The 26,294-nt window shown below is 45.6% G+C and overlaps 1 protein-coding gene across 2 annotated transcripts in view; it reads right to left on the bottom strand.

The window, feature by feature from the left end:
* The window catches only part of GAK (cyclin G associated kinase), a 189,180-nt gene that overhangs the window by 132,719 nt on the left and 30,167 nt on the right, over nucleotides 1-26,294 (bottom strand). For both annotated transcript variants that reach the window (XM_069739054.1, XM_069739064.1), the window contains exons 6-9: nucleotides 10,666-10,791; nucleotides 8,438-8,527; nucleotides 6,383-6,518; nucleotides 2,261-2,373 (exon numbers count right to left, since the gene is read on the bottom strand). In XM_069739054.1, the coding sequence (XP_069595155.1) occupies nucleotides 2,261-2,373; nucleotides 6,383-6,518; nucleotides 8,438-8,527; nucleotides 10,666-10,791 (465 nt within the window). The remainder of the gene's footprint in view (nucleotides 1-2,260; nucleotides 2,374-6,382; nucleotides 6,519-8,437; nucleotides 8,528-10,665; nucleotides 10,792-26,294) is intronic.

The following is a 26,294-nucleotide window of genomic DNA, read 5'->3' as shown; positions in this document are numbered from 1 at the left end:
CTTCTTTCCTGCTAAGATGATCAGGTTTTGCTGCAGAAAAAAACGCAGCAAAAACGCCCTGTGTGAACTTACCCTTAAATGCCTTGTAAAAAGCCCATGTTTCTGCCGCTTCTTCAGTTTAGCACCTCGGACTCCACTGCTGGTATTCACAATTATTTCTTCTTGAATACACTATGTGAAATCTCTGCTTTTGGACCAACTGCCGAATTTGTTTTGCTTCTTCTCTAGTGGCTATGAGCTGTAACTTCTCCCTCCCACACGCTGCCAATCACAGCTTAGAAGCTGATCTAGCCCCTCAGTGACAAATATTTGGTACTTAATGACCGCGCCAAATTTTACAATTCTGACCACTGTCACTTTATGCGGTTATAACTCTCAAACGCTTCAACGGATCCCACTGATTCTGAGACAGTTTTTTCGCAACATATTGTACTTCATGTTAGTGGTAACATTTTTCCGATATAACTTGCGTTTATTTATGAAAAAAAAAAAAATGAAAATTTGGCAAAAATTTTGCAATTTTTAAACTTAATTTTTGTGCGCTTAAATCAGAGTCATATCACACAAAATGCTTAATAAATAACATTTCCCACATGTCTACTCTACATCAGCACAATACTGGAAACATTTTTTTTGTTAGGACATTAAAAGAGTTAAAAGTTGATCAGTGATTTCTCATTTTTCCAACAAAAATTTACAAAAGCATTTTTTTTTAGTACCACCTCACATTTCAAGTGAATTTGGGGGTCAATATAACAGAAAATACCCAAAAGTGAGACCATTCTAAAAACTGCACCCTTTAAGGTGCGCAAAACCACATTCAAGAAGTTTATTAACCTTTCAGGAGCTTCAAGAGAACTAAAGCAACGTGGAAGGAAAAAAATGAACATTTACTTTATCGCAAAAAATTTGCTTGGGAACCTAATTTTTTTTTATTATTCACAAGGGTATCGGGAGAAAATGAACCAGAAAATATGTTGTGCAATTTCTTCTCAGTACAACGAAGCCACTGTTTGGGCGCACGTCAAGGCTCGGAAGGGAGGGAGCACCATTAGACTTTTTGAACGAAAAATTGGTTGGAATCAATGGTGGTCACCATGTCGCGTTTGGAGGCTCCCTGATGTACCTAAACAGTGGAACCCCCCCATTCTAACTCCAACCCTAACCCCAACACACCCCTAACTCTAATCCCAATCATAACCGTAACCACAACCCTAATGGAAAAACTTTTTTTTATTTTATTTTTACCTAACTAAGGAGGTGATAAAGGGGGGATCAATTTACTATTTTTTTTATTTTGATCACTGTGATATGGTCTATCTCAGTAATCAAAATGAACCAATAGGAAAAAATTCCTATTGTTGCCTGGTGCCGGCCGGCCGATCTCTGCGCATGCGCTTACCATTTTCTTCCCAGAAGAAGACACCGACGTCCGGATGGTCCAGGGACACCAGATGTACCAGGGGGACCCCATTTCTCTCTCCTCTGATGTGCTAGATCATATCAGAGGAGAGAGAAATTAAATGGGAAATCGGACCTATTTTTCTATTATGTTGGTGGCCATACTTTCATGAATAACGGTGATCACAACACTGGGGTTGATAAAACAAAAACGACCCAAATCATGTTCTCTGGGGTCTCAGCTACCCCCGGTAGCCGAGACCCCAGAGAATTGCTGATGCTGGGGGCGCCATAACCTTATTTCTCAGCGCCATTAAAAAGCAGCGCTGAGGAATATGTACCCTTAACTGCTGCCGTTAATAGGCATATCGGCGGTCGTTAAGGGGTTAGCAGTCTCAGATGCTGTCAAGTTGCAATTGGTAGCATTTGGGAGGGAGGTGTGAAAGTGCAAACCCTCAGAGAACACTGAAGTAATGCCCAGTTAGACTACCAGCTGAGATTTCACATACCACTCTAGGAAAAACAAATGTGAATATCTCTGCGCAAAATGAAAGTGGCAAAACAAGGAGGTTTGCAACTCAATTTAGGGGGGCAACTGACAGGCCTTCATTATTAAAGGAGCCTGTCATGTAATTTTTGCTGTCCTCAGAGTAAAGGATCGGAGATGGAGAGAAGCTGTGCTCAGCAATACATAGGTTTATACTATTTGGATTAAGGCACAAATTTTGATGTGTTAAAACGCACAGAGGTAACATTCAAAGCTAAATTAACATACGGTATATGTTACCAACGTAGAAGAAAAAAGGAGAAAAAAAAATTCAGTTATGCCCATCAAAAACTTTAAATACTCTCAAAATACCTCAGTGATGGGAGATTTAGGATTCACATTTCTTGCTGCTGCAATGTCCTGTAGATGAGTGACCACTTCTGTGATAGACAATCTTTCATCGGGATTCACCTTTAACATGGATTCTTTAGAAGAATTAAAAAAAAAAAAAGTTACCGTACTAATAAATGTAACATTTGCAAGCAATCTATAGCTAGTAGATTAAATAATTCTAGAGCTAGCAGTCCTCAACAGTTTTTGTCTCCACCATAAACATGGACATGTGTTCATTCAAATGGAGTGAGCGGATGGAACACACATAGGTTTTGCAGAACTGACCAGTTAACTTTTGGTTCTAGAGGAGTCAAATCTATCTCTGGCCAGATTTTTCTTTTCTATTGCTACTACTATATAAAGATTTTTTGTTCACACATGCACAATATGTGCGTCCAGCCAGGGCTTGGCAAATTTAATCTTAACCCTTTAACGTCATATGCCAGCTCCCCGCCATTGATGCGGGCTCACAAGCAGAGCCTGCATCTTTGTGAGCAGATGATCGGTGTAATAAGCAGCCATCATCTGCCCGTAAGGTCCAACGCACATGTATTAGTAATCCAAAACCAGGAGTGGCTAAAACATACAGAAATGGTGACGTGTTTCTATTATACTTTTTCTCTGATTGAAAACCAGGAGTGGAGCACTCAAGGTACCGTCACACTAGACGATATCGCTAGCGATCCGTGACGTTGCAGCGTCCTCGCTAGCGATATCGTCCAGTGTGACAGGCAGCAGCGATCAGGCCCCTGCTGTGCTGTCGCTGGTCGGGGAAGAAAGTGCAGAACTTTATTTCGTCGCTGGACTCCCCGTAGACATCGCTGAATCGGCGTGTGTGACACCGATTCAGCGATGTCTTCGCTGGTAACCAGGGTAAACATCGGGTAACTAAGCGCAGGGCCGCGCTTAGTAACCCGATGTTTACCCTGGTTACCATCGTTAAAGTAAAAAAAACAACCGCTACATACTTACCTACCGCTGTCTGTCCTCGGCGCTCTGCTTCTCTGGTCTGGCTGTGAGCACAGCGGCCGGAAAGCAGAGCGGTGACGTCACCGCTCTGCTTTCCGGCTGACCGACGCTCACAGCCAGACCAGAGAAGCAGAGCGCCGAGGACAGACAGCGGTAGGCAAGTATGTAGCGGTTGTTTTTTTTACTTTAACGATGGTAACCAGGGTAAACATCGGGTTACTAAGCGCGGCCCTGCGCTTAGTTACCCGATGTTTACCCTGGTTACCGGGGACATCGGGATCGTTGGTCGCTGGAGAGCTGTCTGTGTGACAGCTCTCCAGCGACGCTGCAGCGATCCGGATCGTTGTCGGTATCGCTGCAGCGTCGCTTAGTGTGACGGTACCTTTACAAATACTAAGGTAAAAAACTGACCAAATACTCAACGCTCGTATGTGGCTGTTAACTTGTCAAATGCAGCTATTATCATACGACAGCAGCATTAACAGTATGCCAGCAGGGGGGCTCACAGTTCTAAGCACACATCAATATAATTACGAGGCGCCGATGGGTTGCCATGAAAGCCCAACCCTTAAAGTGAACCTGTCATTAGGATTTTGCTCAGTAAACTACTGACACTGTCGGGTTGGCGCTATAATACTGATACCATGGTTGATGAAATCCTTCCTGTGGTTGTTGTTTAATCTTTATTTATTGTTTTCGGTTATTCTTGTGCTTTGGAGCAGCATGTGGGGGGGTCTTTATGTGGTGCTCTGTTTACATATTCATCTGTATAGCTTATGACATCTTATAGCTTTTGATCCCTCAGTGACCTGCCCCCTATTTTACAAACTACATAAAATAGTGTTGGCTTAGAAAAAAAAAAATTAACTTCAGCAAAATGACGAGAGATGCTACTGGGCAGGCTGGATGAAAACTGTTATTTTCGAACCTCAAAATAGTATATGCATAAGTCATAAGCCATCAGAATGAATAGCTAAGCAGAGCACTATGTAAAGAACCCACCCCCCCACAGGCTGCCCCGAAGGACGAGAATCTCATTAACTGATAACTACAAATACAGATTAAACAAAAACCACAAGACGGATTTCATCAACCCAGGTGTCACTTTAATCAGTATAACAGTAACAACCTGACACCGTCTGTGGGTTACCCAGCACAATCCTGCTGACAGGTTCCCTTTAAGGGGTTTAACTCCAGGAGCAAATGTTCTTATATGATATAGCACACGAGTCTCTTCCACCCCCCCTGGTCCCAGGAACACTCTCCTCTTACTATGGACATTCCTGACACTGTCTTAACCCTTTAACTGCCTGACATAGGTGACATATGTCGGCCTTGTATGGCTACCACTGGTGTTTCCACTTTCAATACTCTCTGATTCCCCCATTCTAATAATTATTATAGGTCATTAACTGCTATTTCTTAGGCTATTACACCTGGGGATATTTATATGATTTACATTTGCTCTGTGTCTTATCAGTTTGAGGTGGTTCTTTGTTGTGCCCAAATATCCAAATGTACTTAGCTACTGTCTTTGGGGACGTCCACTTTTGGTTCTATGTTATTTGATAACCTATATAATACAAGGTTTTCTATTTCATTGTTGATATTTGCCCTGCTGTGCCAGAGTTGTTCTAATGGGGGCAGTCCCCATTTTACTCTATATTATAGTCTTTGACTTCCTTATAGCTTTATACCAGGGATGTGGTTGTATAATTCTGTACCTGTTCTTAAATCTATCTTTGGTGTTTTTGCACGTCAATAAATTTATACTTTTTTGTTTAATTTTCTCTCTGTAGTGCGCTATTTCCATGCATTTACTTTTTTCTCCTTCCCTAGTACTATAATTCTTCTTATGCATGGTGCGGCACCCGTTTATAGTTTATTTACGCCTATTAATGTAGTGCACCTTCTACCCTTTGCAGTTCCCCCTTATGTAATATGGCACCAAAACACTTTTCCAGTTAGCATGGGATAGATTGGATCTTACAGAGTTTTCCTGCATGGATTTTGATGGTAAAAAAATGCGCTGTAAATAAGGTGCCACTTTTTTTACGTACTTTCTTAAACAGCTTTAATAAGTGGCAAAGAAAATGGAGGTTCAGCAAAAAAAAATCTCAAAGCATTTTTTCCTATTTCAATTACTCTGTGTAAACATACCGTATATACTCGAGTGTAAGTCAACCCAAGAACAAGACGAGGCACCTAATTTTGCCACAAAAAACTAGGAAAACTTATTGACTCGAGCATAAGTAGGGTATGCATTGTCCCCTCATCCCTATCCTGGTACGCATGGCTTCCCATCCCTGTCCTTGTATGCATGACTCCCCGTCCCCGTTCTTGTATGCATGGCTCCCCGTCCTTGTATGCATGGCTCCTCATCCCCATCTTTGTATGCATGGCTCCTTATCTTTGTATGCATGGTTCTCATTTAAAAAAAAAAAAAAAAACACAACAGATCCTACTTACTTTCCCTGTAAGCCCTCGATGCATCTCCGATGACAGCAGCTCTTCCGGCCGAGCGATCACGTGTCCCCACTCATTAAGGTAATGACTATTCTCTCCAAGCCTATGGGAGCGGAGAGGGGTGAATATTCTTTACCTTAATGAGTGGGGACACGTGATCGCTCAGCCTGAAGAGCTGCCAGAAGGAGATGCAGCGAGGGCGCGCAGGGAAGGTAAGTAGGATTTATGCTGGAAGCCAGCGGCTGCGGCTGTAACTGTGCGCGCTATAAGAGAAATTAATATTCACTGCAATCTAAGTGAATATTAATTTCTCTTTAGAGGCGGGCAGTTACAGCCGCAGCCTACGGCTCCTGCCTCTGTGACCCGCCGCTCCCCCACCTCCGCTGTCTTTCTGGTACAATGACTCCTGTATAAGACGAGGGGGACATTTTCAGCACAAAAAAAAGGTGCTGAAAAACTTTGCTTATACACGAGTATATACGGTACCTTTATTCGGTCAAAATAAAAAACACTCTTGAAATTCGCGTTCCTTAAAAAGTTTACACCATTACAGGTATGTGACAAGCCACACTACATCAGAAGCTGGCAGCTCAGATCATCATGTGTCAGAACTACATTTGCCTTGTACAATAAACAACACAAGAGATTTTGTATTAGCCCACTTACTAATGAGGCCATGAAAAACAAGGTACTTGGCATCATCTTCTGGTATTGAATAATTCCCATTTACAATACGAAGCTTGGCTCCATCTTCAAATGGATGTTGCTTGAAGCACAATAAGTAGAGAATACAGCCAAGAGCCTGAGGCAAAGCACAGCATTACAAAAGATCAGATCAGAGATCAAAGAATGTCCAACTTGGCTAACAGTGATGCAAGATGAATTAAAACAGAAAGCTAATGGTAAAACTGGAAAACTAGCATCTACCTGGGGACTTCAAATTTAAATATTCTGCAGAAAGAAATCAGAAATTAATGGGACAATTCTTTAAATTGTTTGTACCAGCTCTCCGGCATAAAACACATAGAAAAAAAAAAATGCAAGATTTTTTTTTGCCAAGGTGAGCAAAAAAGTTGTGACTTGTGTTTTCCACGCCAGCTTTGCCAATGTGGGCGGAGCTTTGGCAGGAAGAAGCATTGGCCAAGCCACTTTAAAGGCGTAACTTGCACCAGAAAAGTTACTGCAGCCCGGTGGCAGCATTTCTGATGATGCGCACACCTGAGAGTTCATTATGTGGTATATGCCTCTTAATAAATTCTGTGCATCTCACTACACCACACTCCTTCATGAAAACTGCCATGTACAACGCCAGCCTTAAGGAATTAGCCCATAATTGTCTCGCCTTATCGACCAATACAGAAAAGGCATCAATATCCAATTTCAAACTCACTCTTTTCTCTTTCTTTGTGTGTCATCACATGATGAAAAAAGGTTGTGATGCACAATTAGCTAAGCCGGCTCCCTTCTAGGTCATGGCTCACGTTGAGACTCAGTAGGTGCTGGCTTAGCTAATCAACTGTGCCTGGAAATCAGCTCCCTTCTAGGTCATGGCTCACGTTGAGACTCAGTAGGTGCTGGCTTAGCTAATCAACTGTGCCTGGAAATCAGCTCCCTTCTAGGTCATGGCTCACGTTGAGACTCAGTAGGCACTGGCTTAGCTAATCAACTATGCCTGGAAATCAGCTCCCTTCTTAGACATGACTCACGTAGAGACTCAGTAGGTGCTGGCTTAGCTAATCAACTGTGCCTGGAAATCAGATCCCTTCTTAGACATGACTCACGTAGAGACTCAGTAGACGTTGGCTTAGCCAATCAACTGTGCCAGGAAATGAGATCCCTTCTTAGTCAAAGCTCAAGTAGAGACTCAGTAGGCACTGGCTTAACTAATCAACTATGCCTGGAAATCAGCTCCCTTCTTAGACATGACTCACGTAGAGACTCAGTAGGTGCTGGCTTAGCTAATCAACTATGCCTGGAAATCAGCTCCCTTCTTAGACATGACTGACGTAGAGACTCAGTAGGTGCTGGCTTAGCTAATCAACTGTGCCTGGAGATCAGATCCCTTCTTAGACATGACTCACATAGAGACTCAGTAGACGTTGGCTTAGCCAATCAACTGTGCCTGGAAATGAGATCCCTTCTTAGACATGACTCACATAGAGACTCAGTAGGTGCTGGTTTAGCTAATCAACTGTGCCTGGAAATCTGCTCCCTTCTTAGTCAATGCTCAAGTAAAGACTCAGTAGGTGTTGGCTTAGCCAATCAACTGTGGCTGGAAATCAGATCCCTTCTTAGACACGACTCACGTAGAGACTCAGTAGGCGTTGGCTTAGCAAATCAACTGTGCCTGGAAATCAGATCCCTTCTTAGACATGGCTCACGTAGAGACTCAGTAGGTGCGTTACATTGAACTTTTTTTGTGCGTCGCGTCCGCCAAAACACGATGGATCCGTCGCATGACGGATGCGACGTGTGCCCATCCGTCGCTAATACAAGTCTATGGGCAAAAAACGCATCCTGCAAGCACATTTGCAGGATGCGTTTTTTGCCCATAACGACGGATTGCGACGGAGCCCAGAAGACGGAAGTGTGAAAGTAGCCTTAGCTAATCAACTGTGCCTGGAAATCAGCTCCCTTCTTAATCAAGGCTCAAGTAGAGAACAGTTAGCAGAACAGACATAGGACCCCCCAAAAAAAACAAAATTTATATCCAATATTTACCCATATATCTTGTTTTTCTCCAATTGGAAAGTTTGAGTACAAGTCTATAATTTCTGGAGTCCGATACATTGGGGTTGTGTTTCTAATCACCTGAAAAATAAATGGAAAAGTAATATGGTTTATACAAGCAGTAATACAGCTACTGCATGGTGATCCGATATCAATTACAATGCTAAGTTCATTTATAATCTCTGGCTCTTCTCATCGAAAACATTTTGGGAATTTTTTTACTATAGGAATCGTGAAGGAAAGGAAACAGCAGAGCTGCGACGTAGTGTAGGCAGGAAGGTTTGGTTACAAGGTGGCAACATGTCATTGCAGAATAAATTTTTTTGTCTAGGGTTCAGATTATCTTCTGCAAATGTTCATTTAGTAAAACAGGTACTGGATGCAGCAATAGATATACAGTATATCCAACAATAGAAATCAGTGTATACAATCGCCTGTGGATTAAGTGGTATACGTCTGCTGAGAGGATAAATGGTGGACAATTGTGGAAACCAAATAGAAGAAGCCTAACACGTTATCAAGACAATATGGGACAAGAAAGTATATAAAGATAAAATACCTTTATTGACAAAGTGGTAAGAAGTAGCATCACCTACAAGAGGTGTCGTCAGCGGAAAAGACACCTTCGAAACACGCGTCTGGGTATGCGCCACACCTGAACCACCTTCCACCCAGGTAACTTACCGCTCCCTCATTATATCCTAGGCTTCATAGGAATTGTCCTCTACCTTCATTACGTCCCAGGTCTCACAGGAACTGTGCCCTACCTCTAGTACCTCCCTGGTCTTATAGTAACTGTGCTTTACCCCATTTCATTCAGTCCTTTAGCCTCACTGCCTCTAACATCCTAGGACGGGCATAATATGGCTGATCTTTCCATATTATTATTCATTGTTTTTAAGGAGCCCTTACACCCTGACCCTCACATATCAATATATCTCCCTCTTTTTTGTTCCTTCCAGGCCTGAGCTCTCAAATTGCTTGTGGCTCAAGGTAATTCCTTTAAGTACTTAGGATATAATTGTTGTGCACACTGTAGCACATAATATACTGTGATATAAACTTAAATTGATATACATTATCTATTTACTATCTTGGGGTTTAGTTTTTATTATAATTGTTTTACTGTAAATGATTATGTCCTCTTTTTATTAATGGTGCAGGCACCTCTTGTATGTGGTGCTACCTCTTACCACTTTGGCAATAAAGGTATTTTATCTTTATATACTGTATTTTTCGGACTCTAAGACGCACTTTTTCCCAAAAAAATTTGGAAGGTAAATGGGGGGTGAGTTTTATAGTCCGAGCGCAGGCTTGCCGGGGGGTTGCGGCACTGGTACAGCAGTGTCCCTTCCTCAGGGAACCAGCGGCGGCAGAAGTGTGGCAATGCTGAAGCTCTGTGCCGGTGGTGAGCAGTGCGGAGGGCATCACTGGTTTCCCTGCGGCCATCTTCCTGAAGCTATGGCCAGCCGTGATCTGAAGCCCACAGCCTCCGGAAAATGGAGAGCGAGAGGTCAGCCAAGATCTGAATCCACGCACACGCGGCATCAGGAAAATGGCCGCCGAGAAACCAATGATGCACTCTGCTCACCGTGGGTACAAGGCCGCAGCGTCGCCACATTTCTGCCGCCGGCATCCTGAGGAAAGGACCCTGATCCATGCAACGTACTCTGTTCTGCCTCACCGCCGACACCGGACCCGCAGCTTTGCACTGCTGGGATACCCTGGGACTGCAGCATTGGCCCACTTCTGCTGCCACCGGCCTCCTGAGGAAGGGACCATGACTCTTGTGACCCCGCTCTATCACCGCCTGCCATCAGATAAGATACCATAAATTCAGACAATAAGATCTGCCATCTTATAAAAATCTTTTTTTTGCTATTTTCCACCCCAAAATTTGGGGTGCGTCTTATGGTCCGGTGAATCTTATAGTCCGAAAAATACAGTACTTTCTTGTCCCATATTGTCTTGATCAAATGTTCATTTTGGTGAGAAAAGTGATTGGCAATAGCAATAGCACCAGCTCTCACAAAAAAAGCAATTTGGGTTTAACTGAATGTGCAAGTCATTTCAATGCTTGGAGGTAGGAACCATTTGTACAACTGATTTCTGAAGGCAACTTAGGTATGGACTGATTAAAATCGAAGCTTCTATTCTGCCGATTTAGTAAACGTAACAAAGCAAAAAAACATCAGTGGACATCTCTGTGTGTTACTCACTTCATCCTCAACCGTTGCTCTTCTCTGCGCTGTCCAGTTATAATCAGGGTAATGTGCAATTGTGGTTGCACTGCCGAAGTCACACAATTTAATAGTTCCTTGGCTACCGATCAGCAAATTTTCCACCTGTAAAATAAAATTAAAAAAGTTATAAAATATTAATATAGTAATTGTTGATCGGCCATAGTCAAGTGGAACACATAACCTCATCACACCAATATTGCCGAAGTTCTGGCTTCTTCCTTAACCCCATGTGAATGACAGGGCCCCAAAACATCATTTCAACTGCGTCTACAGGAATCCAGTTAGAAAAAGACGAAAGGTGCCAAAAATTGCTTGGCGTACAAATTTGTTTGGGCCACCATGAATTGTACAAAATACTCAGGGAAAAAAAAAAGACAGTCTATTTCTGTGAGGACGGTGGTGTCAAATTTGTTCCTGTCTGCGCCACAAATGCAGGAATCAGTGTCTCATAATCTTCGTGGTGTGAGATCCATACAGAGTCTGTAACAGTGGGCGCTGGTTCAGTTTCTGTCCTGGGGGATCTGCGTGTTGGTTCAGTATCACTTTAGGAAAACGAGGGAAAATAAAATAAAAAAAAGTGGGATCCTCTCCATCACCATCAGTGTCGAAGGCAAGGAAAGCGTATGCCTCCTCTGCTGAATACTGTGTGTGTGTGGACCAAATTTCACTCAAGTGTGTGGGAGTGCTAGCCGTCAACTTTTCTTTTTTTAATTTAGAGGAAAAAAATATATATATATATATATATATATATATATATATATATATATATATATATATATATTTAGATAATAAAAAAATTCACGCACGGATTCAATTCAGTAAGAAATCATGTAGTAGACGCCGGTAATTACAGTATATTTTTACTGTTCCTAATCTAAATCAACTAATCTAAATGCTTTCTTATGATCTTTTTTTCCACACAAAAGCAAAACAAAACCAACAGGAGGATGGTCACTGATGTGTGTCAGAGATCAGCACTAAAAAAAAAGAGAGGGAAATAAAAGGTCCTTGCCAAAAGCGAGCACGGGTGCGCATCTGTGGCGTACGTCTGATCAGCGGCTCGGTAGCTGTATGACGCACACACTGAGTGGTGCAAAGGGAGAAATAAAAAAAATAAACCGGGACAAAAAAAAGTCCTTGAAAACAGCAAGCACGAGCGCAGATCAGTGATTTGTGTCACTGATCAACTCTCGGCAGCTGCAGGACACATGAAAAAGAAAAAACTGGAAAAAATTGAGCGTTCAGAGGCAGAAAGGTATGGGGGTGGTTTAGGAAAGATCAGGTATGGATCAGGAATGTCTTCTTACTTCTTCAGCAGCACCAGCAGTGTTGGCACAGGCTTCAAAAAGTCCGCGGCACCACAAGGCCCAGGATAGCTCACAGAATGACACAGACTGCCCTGTACACATCCACAGCTAGAATGAGGAAATACAGGGTGGTCACTGCGGCGTCAGACGTCATCGTCTGATCGTACTTAGAGCTGGTCCTGTTGACGTTGTGGTTGCTAGGCTCCAGCCTATGATCAGTGCTCTTAAAAAAACCGATCGTAGGCTGAACATCAGTGTTTCAGGTAATTTCATTGCCTAAAACCTGAAACCTCGGGCCAACAACTTCATGTGCTGTGAAATTCAGCAGGCATCTTAATGTGATCACGGCGACTGTGGTGCTGCATTAAAGATATGACGTATCCATACGTACACGGTCGTTAAGTACCTACCAACCTGGAGGTATGGATGCATCTAAGATGATTAATGAGTTATGGTGAGTCCGTCACCAGGGTTTTGGTACTAGTGAAGACCCTAATTCCAGTAATAGGTCACTGGGCTGTTTGCTGAAGGTTTGATGAAATTTGATTTTTCTGTTGCGAAGCAACTTCCTTGCAAGTTTGTGGATTGGAGAAAGTGAATAATTCATTACGTGGTGGAGATGTGAGACGTTGGCTGCTAAACCCGTGAAACGTACTGGATTTATTACCTTGGCACCAGATTCCCAGACAGACTAAACAGACGTAAAGAAATCATGTTTCATTATCAATGAATATGTTGGGTTCTTTTATTGTACACATTTCTTTGTATTTTAATTGTTTATTTATTGTTTGTTCATAGATATTGTTAGAGGACTTTACATGCCATGTGATTTCAAGCCAAAGATTGATTGGTTTAGCATATATTTAAGTACAGGTAATCCTCGACTTACGATGTTGATCCGTTCTTACGCGGCGTCGTAAACCGAATTTCGACGTAAGTCGGACCATACGTTCATACAGTACTGGACCATAATAACAGTACAGTACTGCAAACACTTAGCCTATCCAAACACCTATCCTAACACAGTACCCTACATAATTAGGGTGTTATGGCGTGCAGGAGACTAGTTTTCCTCGTGTAACTGGGTACAGTGTACAGTACTGGACTCTTCTTCCACCGCTGCACGTAGTTGCACGTAGTTCGACTTACGACGCAAAACCGCGTAAGTCGGAATGAGGCGTTGTATAAAGCGTTGTAACCACCAAACGACGTAACACGAGACCGTCGTAACCCGAGGACTAACTGTATTGGTCATTTGTAGTGAGTAGCAGCTTTGATAAAGATCGAAACTCGTCGCTTGCTGTCCCTTTGTGCACACATGGTGCGGCCTTGGAGCATCTCCATTGTCATGTTTTAATTATTGGAATAAAATTTTGAAGATTTTTACCAAAGGAGCTGGAACAAAGACCCTTTTTTTCTCATTTTCATAAGGTTAACAGGAGAAATTGCACTATACAATTTGTTGTGCAATTGCTACTTAGTACGCCGATACCACATATGTGGGGAATACTACTTTTGAGAATAGTGCAAAGCTCAGAAGGGAAGAGGCGCCATATTGGAGTTCAAATTTTGCCGGAATGTTTTGAGAGTGCCATGTCACATTGGCAGAGGCCCTGAGGTGCCAGAACAACAGAAACTCCCCATATGTGAATTCATTTGACAAATAATACTCCCTAAGGCTATGTACACACGTCATGATTCCTTGCAGAAATTTCCTGAACAAAACCGGACATTTTCTGCAAGAAATCCGCATGCGGTTTTTTTCACGTTTTTGTTGCATTTTTTTTTTTTTTGCGTTTTTTTCTGGACATTCCCAATGCAATAATATAGTGAGAAATCCGTAAAAAAAAATCCGCAAAATGAATGAACATGCTGCGTTTTTTACCGCAATGCGTTTTTTTCGAAAAAAATGCAACATATGCACAAAAATTGCAGAATGCATTGTAAATGATGGGATGCATATGTATGCATTTCTCTATCGCCTTTCATTGGGGGACACAGGAACCATGGGTGTATGCTGCTGCCACTAGGAGGCTGACACTATGCAAATAAAAAAGTTAGCTCCTCCTCTGCAGTGTACACCCCACCGACTGGAAGTAGGATATTCAGTTTAGCTTAGTGACAGTAGGAGGTGGACACGGGTCTTTCATTAGACCCTTATCTACCTCAATGTGCGTCGTTTCTTTTCAGGTTTTCCGGAAGGGATACAGGGTGAGCAGTCACACCTGTAGTCCCACAATACGGACTATGAGTACGGCGTGTACTGCCACCCCGTATCCTCATAGATCCCTCTCCAGGACCAAGATCCTAGCACACAAGCGTGCTCAGAAGTCCGGTCCTGGCTCCGTCCCCCACCCACTCGCCCACCAGAGCCTGTCGGTTGGAGGAGACGAGGTCGTCCACCAGCTCCCTGGACGTCTGATATCTTCCCCGGATTGAGGTTAGTCAGAACGGCGTGGGATATTTTAGGTGAGTATTCCACATACCCCCCGATGCTGTTCCGCCTGAGAGCCTCCACTAATCCGGGGTGGTCACTGGAGCAGTCCTAGTTCAGTGCTGCGCAGTTTTTTCCCCAGGCTGCCTTGGCCTGGTTGGTGCCTTATTGGCCCCACTCGTGGCAGCCGCGCTACTTTGGTGGCCGCATCTCTGAGCCTGGCTTATAGGTAACCACGCTGCCTTTTTCCTGCCGCACTGTGTTCTGACGCGGCGCCGCGGCCGTGCAGCCAGCTGCGCCGTTTCCTCCCCCGGCGCTGCCCCCTTTCTGGCAGCCGCACCGGCTTCCTCCTGCAGCCGCACTTCATTTCTATCACAGCGTGGCTGCCTTGCAGGCAGCCGCGCCGCTTTCTTGTGGCCGCACTTTCTCTCCCGCAACGGCGGCCTTGCAGGCAACAGCGCCGCCTTCTCCTGCGGCCGCGCTGCGCCTGTATTTGCAAGGTCACCGCACCGTTTTTTCCCGACGACCGCGTCCCTCCCCGGCGGCCGGCGGCCCCAAATTTAGGCCCCGGCTTCTTCTGGGGCCTACTTCCGGCGCCGCGTCTCCTCACTTCCTTTCCCTCAGGCGGGCTTTTCTCCCGCCCGGCTTTCATCGGCGAGCTCCGCCCCCGGCGCCATCTTGGTGCACCTGGCCTGGCGGTTAGCCCCGCCCACTTTTTCCTGCGCCCCTGAGGGGGTTTTCGGCATCAGGACCACCTTGCGCTGGCTCCTCAAAGCGCATAGCCTGGCGTCCTCATCCCTTGCGGTTCAGCATTGCAGCCGGTCCCGGACAGAAGAGTGTCCCAGAAGTCTGCTCTGTCTGCCTGCACCCCTGCGTTAAGGACCATCAACATCATGGAGTGCAGCTTTCCATCCATCACCTGTTGTGAGTAGCTCTGATGCAGACTGACTCTCTCCTCTGCTTTCCTGTCCCCTAACCTTCTGGCTTCTTCAGGGGTTCCTTCGCCATGTCTAATCTTAAGGGAAGTCGCTTTTGTCCTCCCTCTTCTGGCTTAGTCTAACACTTTGCGTGTTCACCTTATGCCCACCGCAGCGTCTGCCGTGAGTACCTCTGCACCGCAGACTGATACTCTCCCCTTCTGATTTTTTTCCTCGGACCCGTTCGGTCTAATTTTAAGGGAGGTCGCTTCCGGCCTCCTATCTTTTCTCAGGCAGGCCTGCAGCAACCCACATTATGCTCACTGCCCAGGACCCCCCCCCTGCTGCTCCGCCTCAGAGCAAAGTCCCCATCCTCTCTGTCTCTATCAGTAGCGGATCTCACACGGGTGTCCCAGATCCTTGTGTCCGTGCCTGATCGGTTGCCCCTGCAGACTTCCGTAGTAGCCAGCGGGTCGCAAGAAGCTCCGTCCAAGTCTTCTAATACAGGCCGCGAAAGATCCAGACAGGAACGCCGGTCTGAGTTCTCTTCTTGGTCCATTTCGCCCCACGGTCCTTCTCTGTGGTCGACTTCCCCCTGGTCTTTCCCCCCGGAGTCAAGCGAGGCTTTCTCTGATGCGCCTTCAGAGGATAATTTGGGTCCGGATTCGAACCAAATCGCTAACATGAGGGATATGGTTCAAAGCCTCATTGGAGCGACCAATCAGACCTGTGACATCAAAGATTCCTCTACGAAACCCGCAGATCAGGCGGTTTCGTTTAGACGGCCTAAACTACCTCCCAACGTATTTGCTCCTCATCCTGAATTCGAGGAGCGTCTGGCCAGAGAAAGAGCGAATTCGACCAGACGTTCTCAAGGAGACAAGCGTCTTGGAGTCTCATGTCTCTTTCCTCCGGATCTCATTGCCAACCAGAATGAGAGGCGTTAGAGAACGACCTCTCCCCCTGTGGATCCGTCGGCTGCTAGACTTGCCACCAAGACAGTCCTTACGCTGTCCGGTGGGGCGGCTCTGAAAGATTCCATCGATACGATCATGGAATCCTTCGTGAAGTCGGCTTTCGAAACTGCCGCATCATCCCAATGCCCGGCTTTGGCTTCCACTTGGGTTTTGAAGTCTGTATCCGAGGGGCTAAACAACTCCATTGGGGCATTCAAGCTGGAGCTCCATCAGGCCGGCTGGCGGAACTTGCCACCCAGATTACTCACGCCGGGGAATAATTTGGTCCCTGGACGTCGCGTCTTCTGCCGCATAGGCGCCCAGTAATGTTGTTGCCAGCCGTCGCACCGTTTTGGCTCAAGAGTCATCAAAGAAGTCCCTTACGAGCCTGCCTTTTAAAGGTTCACGTCCTTTCAGTTCCAAGCTGGACCAAATTATTAAGGACGCCACTGGCGGCACCAGTCCCCTTCTCCAGACCTCGCCTACTTCCCCTTAGGCGGCTACTTCGGTCTTTTCGACCTTTTTCGTAAGTTTTGCGGCATCAGATTCCTCTTCGCATCAGCAGAGGCCACAGGCACGTTAAGAGAAGAAGGTATTCTTCGACTCACTCTTTCCTGGCGTGCCCGCTACTCCTAAGGTGGATTCTCCAGGTCCTGGACTGGAAGTTCCACCTAGGCATGACCCACGACTAGACCCCAGCCCGTTTCTCAGGCTGGGCAACCGTCTTCTGGTCCTCAGGGACGTCTGGGTCTCCTCAGTAGAGGATGCATGGGCCAGGGCACTTGTATCCTCTAGAAACAAAATCTTAATTTCACGGTCCTGGGATCGTTGTCTTCGAATCCCAACCTCCAAGAGACCCCGCTCTGGTCCCGGGTTTCTTTAGAGCCATTGTTTCCCTCCTTAAATCCGGGGTAATCGTTCCCGTCCCAGAACAGGAACGGTTCAACAGTTCACAGGCTTCTCTTCGAATCTTTTTGTACTGACAGAGGATCTCAATTTGCTGAACAGGAAGTTTCGTCGGAGACACTTCAGGATGATATTACCTCGTTCAGTAATCGCTTCCATGGAGGCTCAGGAATTTCGGTTTCAGGCTCCCGAAAGTCTATCCATCTTTCCCGACATTCTAGCCGTTGCGGGTGGCTCGTCAATAGGAAGAAGTTCCGTCTTGTTAAGCGCCTCGTATCTCCGGGCATGTTCTTCGACACTTGTCGGACCAGAGTCTTCCTTTCCGAAGACAGGATATCCCTCCTTTGTCAGGAAGTTCGCTTGCTCCTGGGTTTTCGGCTCCCCTCCTTTCCGATGGGCCTTAAAGGCCCTAAGGAGGTTAGTTGCAACATCGGAAGCAATTTTACCTTCGCCCGTTTCATTCAAGACTTCTTCAGCAGGCTATTCTATCACAGGGGACAGGTCTGTCTTCTCCCTGCATCGTCCAATCCGGTTTTCTGGGTCAAACGGTTCCTCGACTGGTGGCCGAGGTCACTTCTCTTATGCCAGAGTGGATCCTTCACAGCATATCCTTCCTTCCAGTTCCCTGGCAGGTGGTGACGACGGACGCCGGCCCGCTCGGCGTAAGCGCGGGGCTTTGTCTCCTGTTCTTTCAGGGTTGTTGGTCGGCGCAGGAGTCCTCTTTGCCGATCAATGTCCTCGAGTTCAGGATCATCTTTCTGTCTTTCCTTCACTGGGTAAGGATTCTCAGCAGCCTGCCAATTCGAATCCAGACAATGACACACCAGTGGCATGTCTACCACCAGGGGTGGACTTGGCGTTCTCTGGCCTCGGCCGAGATTCCCGGATCCTCCTTTGGACAGAGGCAACGGTCCTGGTGAGCTCCGCAGTGCATGTCCCCGGCGTGGACATTTAGGCCGCGAGGGCCTCGCGGCAGGGGAATGGCCCTTCAGGAGGTTTCCTATCGGATTGCTCTTCCATGGGGGACTCCAGTGGTGGACCTCATGGCGTCCCGATTGAACAGGAAGGCCCCTCGGGTCGGCCCAGGGTCCCGTGATCCTCTCGCAGTGGTGTTGTCACTCTGGCCATTCCTTGGTCGCAGTTCGTGCTCCCCTATCGGTTCCCACGCCTTCCCTTGCTTTCCAAGCTGTCGAAAAAGATCAAGGCTGGATGGGTGCCGGTCATTCTGATCGTCCCAGATTGGCCCAGGAGGTCTTGATTTGCAGACATCGTCAATCTTCTCGCGGACACCCCGGGTGCCTTCCCAACGGACCCGATCTGCTGTCTCAGGGTCCGTTCTGCCACCCGAATTATTGGTCGCTCAGTTTAACGGCGTGGCTGTGGACTCCACAGTTCTAAGAGCGTCCGGCCTTTCGGCCCAGATGGGTCACTCTATAATCCAGGCTGGGAAGCCTTCGTCTTCTTCCAGGATCTACTATCGTACCTGGAAGGCTTACTTTCGTTGATGCGGGTCCAACCGCTTTTCACCTATGTCCTTTTTCCCTGCCTTCCATTTGGTTTTCCTTCAGGCAGGACTGGATTCGGGCTTTGCTCTCAGTTCCCTAAAGGGCGAGGTTCCTGCGCTCTTCTTCCCTTTTAAGAAGACGTTATCTTCTCAGCCACAGGTTGACCTTACTTCAAGTAGTAGCCCACGCGGTCCCTCCGTACAGGGCCTCTGTGGATTCATGGGGTTTAAAGGTTGTGTTGGTTGTTCTTAGGGGTTCTCCCCTTTGAGCCTTTCAGGGAGTTTTCCCTGTCAGTTCTATCTAGGAAGGTGGCTTTTCTCAGGTCTATCCCTTCGATCTGCCGCGTTTTTGAGTTGGCCATTTCTTGCCGACCTCCTTTCTTGATTTTCCACCAGGACAAGGTGGTGCCAGGCCTCCGCCTTCCTTCCTTTTTTCGAGGTGGTTTTCATCTTTCCACCTCAACGAGGACATCGTTCTACCTTCCTTTTGTCCAGCTCCGACTCATCCTCCGGAGCGATCGTTGAACAGGCTGGGCCTCGTCAGGGCAGTGAGGATCTCCCTGGCTAACACGGCCGCTTTCTGAAAGATGGATTCTCTTTTCGCCATCCCTGATGGCGTGCGTAGAGGTCTGCTGGCTTCCAAGGCGACTATTGCTCGCTCTATCAGAACGGCTATTTTGGAAGCTTACCGGGTCAAGAACAAGAGTGCCCCCTCCTGAGAAAGGCTCACTCTACCCGGGCAGTCGGCGCTTCCAGTGCGGTACGTCATGGGGCCTTCGCCGACGACTTTGCAAAGCGGCTACCTGGTCTTCCATCCACACGTTTCGCCGAACTACGGCGGACTCCAGCCTGGGCAGAAGGATCCTGCAGGCGGCAGTGGTGAGTCCTCGGACTTGATGGAAGTCTGTTTTTCCCACCCCAGGGACTGCTTTGGGACGTCCCATGGTTCCTGTGTCCCCCAATGAAAGGCGATAGAGAAAACAGGATTTTTGGTTGCTTACCGTAAAATCTGTTTCTCGCAGCCTTCATTGGGGGACACAGCACCCTCCCAGGTTGAACAGCTCTGTTTACCGTTTACGTTTGAGTTCTTTGAACACTCTTTGAGTGTTTGAAACTGTTAATCTATGGAGCGCCGTGGAATTTGTTGGCGCTATGTAGATAAAGTTTATTATTATTATATTATTATTCTTTCTCTTTTACACGTTGCTTCTCCTACTGCTTTCTCACTAACTGAATATCCTACTTCCAGTCGGTGGGGTGTACACTGCAGAGGAGGAGCTAACTTTTTTATTTGCATAGGGTCAGCCTCCTAGTGGCAGCAGCATACACCCATGGTTCCTGTGTCCCCCAATGAAGGCTCCGAGAAACAGATTTTACGGTAAGCAACCAAAAATCCTGTTTTTTAAGCGTTTTTATAGCGAAAAATCCTGAACGTCTGCACACAGTCTAATTAATTCATCTAGGGCTGCAGTGATCATATTGACACCACATGTGCCTCACAGAATTTAATACCCTTGTGTAGTGAATAAAAAATAACTACATTTTTACCACCAACATTTTGTTTTAGCCCCAGACTTTACATTTTCACACAAGAAGTGGGTAAAAACGGCACCAAAATTTGGCCCACAATTTCTACTGAACGTGGCAATACCCCATATGCGGCTGTACAGTACTACTTAGCCACGCTATTTGCCTCCTGAAGCGCAGATATTCCTAGAACAGGTTGAGGACTCCATTTACAGAGCCCCTAATTGCTAGAAGAGCAGAACCCCCCTCAAGTGACCCCATTTTGGAAACTATACCCATTTGGGAATATATTTACAGGTGTAGTGACGATTTTGACTCCATGGGTATATTCCAGAAACAAGAAGCAATGAACTTTGCGAGTGAAAATTGCAGACTGCCATTGTAGGTACGAGTACGCCGTAGTGACCAGAACGTTGCAGTGACCATTCCGTTATGCCCAGCCCGTGCTTCTGGAGACATGGATCCGTAAGTTAGGCGGGCTCTCATCGCTTCAGAAATGTGGATGCTATATGTGGTTTAGGTACACTTTGGGGCTCTGAGGGGCATTTGGATTTGGGAGCAGAGAATTTGCTACATTTCTTTTGGAGGGTGAGGAGCCGTTTCGCTTTTTCAGGGCCTTTGTACTACCAGTAATGTGGAAGCCCCTTATACAAGTGCTTCTAACTAAATTACAATATCAAAAAGTTAATTAATTTCAGTTCTTCATTACAAATAGTAGAACTCATATTATAGCCATTACAAACAGAGTGCTTATTTATGTTAATGTTGATGATTATGGAACGAAAACCCAAAAGTCATTATGTCAGTAAATTAGAATACTTTATAACACCAGCTTGAAAAATGATTTTAACCCCTCTGTGACCTTAGACGTACTATCCCGTCGAGGTGCCCTGGGCTTATCTGACCCTGGACGGGATAGTACGTCATAGCCGATCGGCCGCGCTCACGGGGGGAGCGCGGCCGATCGCGGCCAGGTGTCAGCTGCTTATCGCAGCTGACACCCGGCACTATGTGCCAGGAGCGGTCACGGACCGCCCCCGGCACATTAACCCCTGGCACACCGCGATCAAAGATGATCGCGATGTGCCGGCGGTGCAGGGAAGCACCGCGCAGGGAGGGGGCTCCCTGCGGGCTTCCCTGAGCCCCCCGCAGCAACGCGATGTGATCGCGTTGCTGCGAGGGTCTCCTCACCTCCCTCCCTGCTCGAGCCCCGGATCCAAGATGGCCGCGGATCCGGGTCCTGCAGGGAGGGAGGTGGCTTCACAGAGCCTGCTCAGAGCAGGCACTGTGAAGGCTGCAGCGCTGCATGTCAGATCAGTGATCTGACAGAGTGCTGTGCAAACTGTCAGATCACTGATCTGTGATGTCCCCCCCTGGGACAAAGTAAAAAAGTAAAAAAAAAAATTTTCCAAATGTGTAAAAAAAATAAAAAAAAATATTCCAAAATAATGAAAAAAAAAAAAAAATATTATTCCCATAAATACATTTCTTCATCTAAATAAAAAAAAAAAAACAATAAGTACACATATTTAGTATCGCCGCGTCCGTAACGACCCGACCTATAAAACTGTCCCACTAGTTAACCCCTTCAGTAAACACCGTAAGGAAAAAAAAAAAAAAAACGAGGCAAAAAACAACGCTTTATTATCATACCGCCGAACAAAAAGTGGAATAACACGTGATCAGAAGGACAGATATAAATAACCATGGTACCGCTGAAAGCGTCATATTGTCCCGCAAAAAAAGAGCCGCCATACAGCATCATCAGCAAAAAAATAAAAAAGTTATAGTCCTGAGAATAAAGCGATGCAAAAATAATTATTTTTTCTGTAAAATAGTTTTTATCGTATAAAAGCACCAAACCATAAAAAAATGATATAAATGAGGTATCGCTGTAATCGTACTGACCCGAAGAATAAAACTGATTTATCAATTTTACCAAACGCGGAACGGTATAAACGCCTCCCCCAATAGAAATTCATGAATAGCTGGCTTTTGGTCATTCTTCCTCACAAAAATCGGAATAAAAAGCGATCAAAAAATGTCACATGCCCAAAAATGTTTTCAATAAAAACGTCAACTCGTCCCGCAAAAAACAAGACCTCACATGACTCTGTGGACCAAAATATGGAAAAATTATAGCTCTCAAAATGTGGTATTGCAAAAAATATTTTTTGCAATAAAAAGGGTCTTTCAGTGTGTGACGGCTGCCAATCATAAAAATCCGCTAAAAAACTCGCTATAAAAGTAAATCAAACCCCCCTTCATCACCCCCTTAGTTAGGGAAAAATAAAAAAAAAAGTATTTATTTCCATTTTCCCATTAGGGCTAGGGTTAGGGCTAGGGTTAGGGCTAGGGTTAGGGCTAGGGCTAGGGCTAGGGTTAGGGTTAGGGCTAGGGTTAGGGCTAGGGTTAGGGCTAGGGCTAGGGTTAGGGTTAGGGCTAGGGTTAGGGCTAGGGCTAGGGTTAGGGCTAGGGCTAGGGTTAGGGCTAGGGTTAGGGCTAGGGTTAGGGCTAGGGTTAGGGCTAGGGTTAGGGTTGGGGCTACAGTTAGGGTTGGGGCTAAAGTTAGGGTTAGGGTTTAGATTACATTTACAGTTGGGAATAGGGTTGGGATTAGGGTTAGGGGTGTGTCAGGGTTAGAGGTGTGGTTAGGGTTACCGTTGGAATTAGGGTTAGGGGTGTGTTTAGATTAGGGTTTCAGTTATAATTGGGGGGTTTCCACTGTTTCGGCACATCAGGGGCTCTCCAAACATGACATGGCGTCCGATCTCAATTCCAGCCAATTCTGCGTTGAAAAAGTAAAACAGTGCTCCTTCCCTTCCGAGCTCTCCTGTGTGCCCAAACAGGGGTTTACCCCAACATATGGGGTATCAGCGTACTCAGGACAAATTGGACAACAACTTTTGTGGACCAATTTCTCCTGTTACCCTTGGGAAAATACAAAACTGGGGGCTAAAAAATAATTTTGTGGGAAAACAAAAAGATTTTTTATTTTCACGGCTCTGCGTTATAAACTGTAGTGAAACACTTGGGGGTTCAAAGTTCTCACAACACATCTAGATAAGTTCATTGAGGGGTCTAGTTTCCAATATGGGGTCACTTGTGGGGGGTTTCTACTGTTTAGGTACATTAGGGGCTCTGCAAACGCAATGTGACGCCTGCAGACCAATCCATCTAAGTCTGCATTCCAAATGATGCTCCTTCCCTTCCGAGCCCTCCCATGCGCCCAAACGGTGGTTCCCCCCCACATATCGGGTATCAGCGTACTCAGGACAAATTGGACAACAACATTTAGGGTCCAATTTCTCCTGCTAACCTTGGAAAAATACAAAACTGGGGGCTAAAATATAATTTTTGTGGAAAAAAAAATATTTTTTATTTGCATGGCTCTGCGTTATAAACTGTAGTGAAATACTTGGGGGTTCAAAGCTCTCACAACACATCAAGATGAGTTCCTTAGGGGGTCTACTTTCCAAAATGGTGTCACTTGTGGGGGGTTTCTACTGTTTAGGTACATTAGGGGCTCTGCAAACGCAATGTGACGCCTGCAGACCATTCCATCTAAGTCTGCATTCCAAATGGCGCTCCTTCCCTTCCGAACCCTCCCATGCGCCCAAACGGTGGTTCCCCCCCACATATGGGGTATCAGCGTACTCAGGACAAATTGGACAACAACTTTTGGGGTCCAATTTCTCCTGTTACCCTAGGGAAAATACAAAACTGGGGGCTAAAAAATAATTTTTGTGGGAAAAAAATTTTGTTTTATTTTTATGGCTCTGCATTATAAACTTCTGTGAAGCCCTTGGTGGGTCAAAGTGCTCACCACACATCCAGATAAGTTCCTTAGGGGGTCTACTTTCCAAAATGGTGTCACTTGTGGGGGGTTTCAATGTTTAGGCACATCAGTGGCTCTCCAAACGCAACATGGCGTCCCATCTCAATTCCTGTCAATTTTGCATTGAAAAGTCAAACGGCGCTCCTTCCCTTCCAAGCTCTCCCATGCGCCCAAACAGTGGTTTACTGCCACATATGGGGTATCAGCGTACTCGGGACAAATTGGACAACAACTTTTGAGGTCCAATTTCTTCTCTTACCCTTGGAAAAATAAAAAATTGGGGGCAAAAATATAATTTTTGTGAAAAAATATGATTTTTTATTTTTACGGTTCTGCATTATAAACTTCTGTGAAGCACTTGGTGGGTCAAAGTGCTCACCACACATCCAGATAAGTTCCTTAGGGGGTCTACTTTCCAAAATGGTGTCACTTGTGGGGGGTTTCAATGTTTAGGCACATCAGTGGCTCTCCAAACGCAACATGGCGTCCCATCTCAATTCCTGTCAATTTTGCATTGAAAAGTCAAATAGCGCTCCTTCCCTTCCGAGCTCTCCCATGCGCCCAAACAGTGGTTTACTGCCACATATGGGGTATCAGCGTACTCAGGACAAATTGGACAACAACTTTTTGGGTCCAATTTCTCCTGTTACCCTTGGTAAAAGAAAACAAATTGGAGCTGAAGTAAATTTTTTGTGTAAAAAAGTTAAATGTTCATTTTTATTTAAACATTCCAAAAATTCCTATTAAACACCTGAAGGGTTAATAAACTTCTTGAATGTGGTTTTGAGCACCTTGAGGGGTGCAGTTTTTAGAATGGTGTCACACTTGGGCATTTTCTATCATATAGACCCCTCAAAATGACTTCAAATGAGACGTGGCCCCTAAAAAAAAATGGTGTTGTAAAAATGAGAAATTGCTGGTCAACTTTTAACCCTTATAACTCCCTAACAAAAAAAAAAATTGGTTCCAAAATTATGCTGATGTAAAGGAGACATGTGGGAAATGTTACTTATTAAGTATTTTGTGTGACATATCTCTGTGATTTAATTGCATAAAAATTCAAAGTTTGAAAATTGCGAAATTTTCAAAATTTTCGCCAAATTTCCGTTTTTTTCACAAATAAACGCAGGTACTATCAAAGAAATTTTACCACTATCATGAAGTACAATATGTCACGAGAAAACAATGTCAGAATCACCAGGATCCGTTGAAGCGTTTCGGAGTTATAACCTCATAAAGGGACAGTGGTCAGAATTGTAAAAATTGGCCCGGTCCATAACGTGCAAACCACCCTTGGGGGTAAAGGGGTTAAAATCTGAAATTGTGACCTACTGAAATGTATATTCAGTAAATGCACTCAATATTTGGTCAGGGCTCCTTCTGCATCAATTACTGCATCAATGTGGCGTGGCATGGAGGCGATCAGCATGTGGCACTGCTGAGGTGTTATGGAAGCCCAGGTTGCTTTGATAGCAGCCTTCAGCTTGTCCGCATTTTTGGGCCTGGTGTCTTTTATCTTCCTCTTGACAATACCCCATAGATTCTCTATGGGGTCTAGGTCAGGCGAGTTTGTTGACCAAAAAAGCATAGGGATACTGTTGTTTTTAAACCAGGTATTGGTACTTTTGGCATCTCCAAAAAGCTTGTCGGCAGAGGGAAGTATGAAGTGCTCTAAAATTTCCTTGTAGACGGCCACGCTAACTTTGGTCTTGATAAAACACAGTGGACCTACACCAGAATATGAAATGGCTCCTCAAATCATGACCGATTGTGGAAACTTCACGCTAGACCTCAAAGCAGCTTGGATTGTGTGCCTCTCCACTCTTCCTCCAGACTCTGAGACCTTGATTTCCAAATGAAATGCAAAATTCACTTTCATCTGAAAACACCTTGGACCACTGAGCAACAGTCCAGTTCTTTTTCTCCTCGGCCCAGGTAAGGGTACGTTCACATTTGCGGTTTGCGCCGCAGCGTCGCCGCCGCAACAAAACGCATGCGCCGTGCGGCCCTATCTTTAACATTGGCGCCGCATGGGGCCGCATGTGCATGCGTTGTGTTGCGTTTTACGCCGCATGCGGCGTTAGGGCGCACCTGTCTGGGCGCGGCAAACGCAACATGTTGGATTTTTTGTGCGGCGCCGACCTTTTAAAAAACGCATGCGTCGTGCGGCCCTATCTTTAACATTGGCGCCGCATGGGGCCGCATGTGCATGCGTT

Source organism: Ranitomeya imitator, chromosome 1 (assembly GCF_032444005.1).
Source record: "Ranitomeya imitator isolate aRanImi1 chromosome 1, aRanImi1.pri, whole genome shotgun sequence".
NCBI classification, from domain to species: Eukaryota; Metazoa; Chordata; class Amphibia; order Anura; family Dendrobatidae; genus Ranitomeya; species Ranitomeya imitator.
The sequence above is the reverse complement of the archived record's forward strand: the minus strand, read 5'-3'. Positions and strand labels throughout refer to the sequence as shown.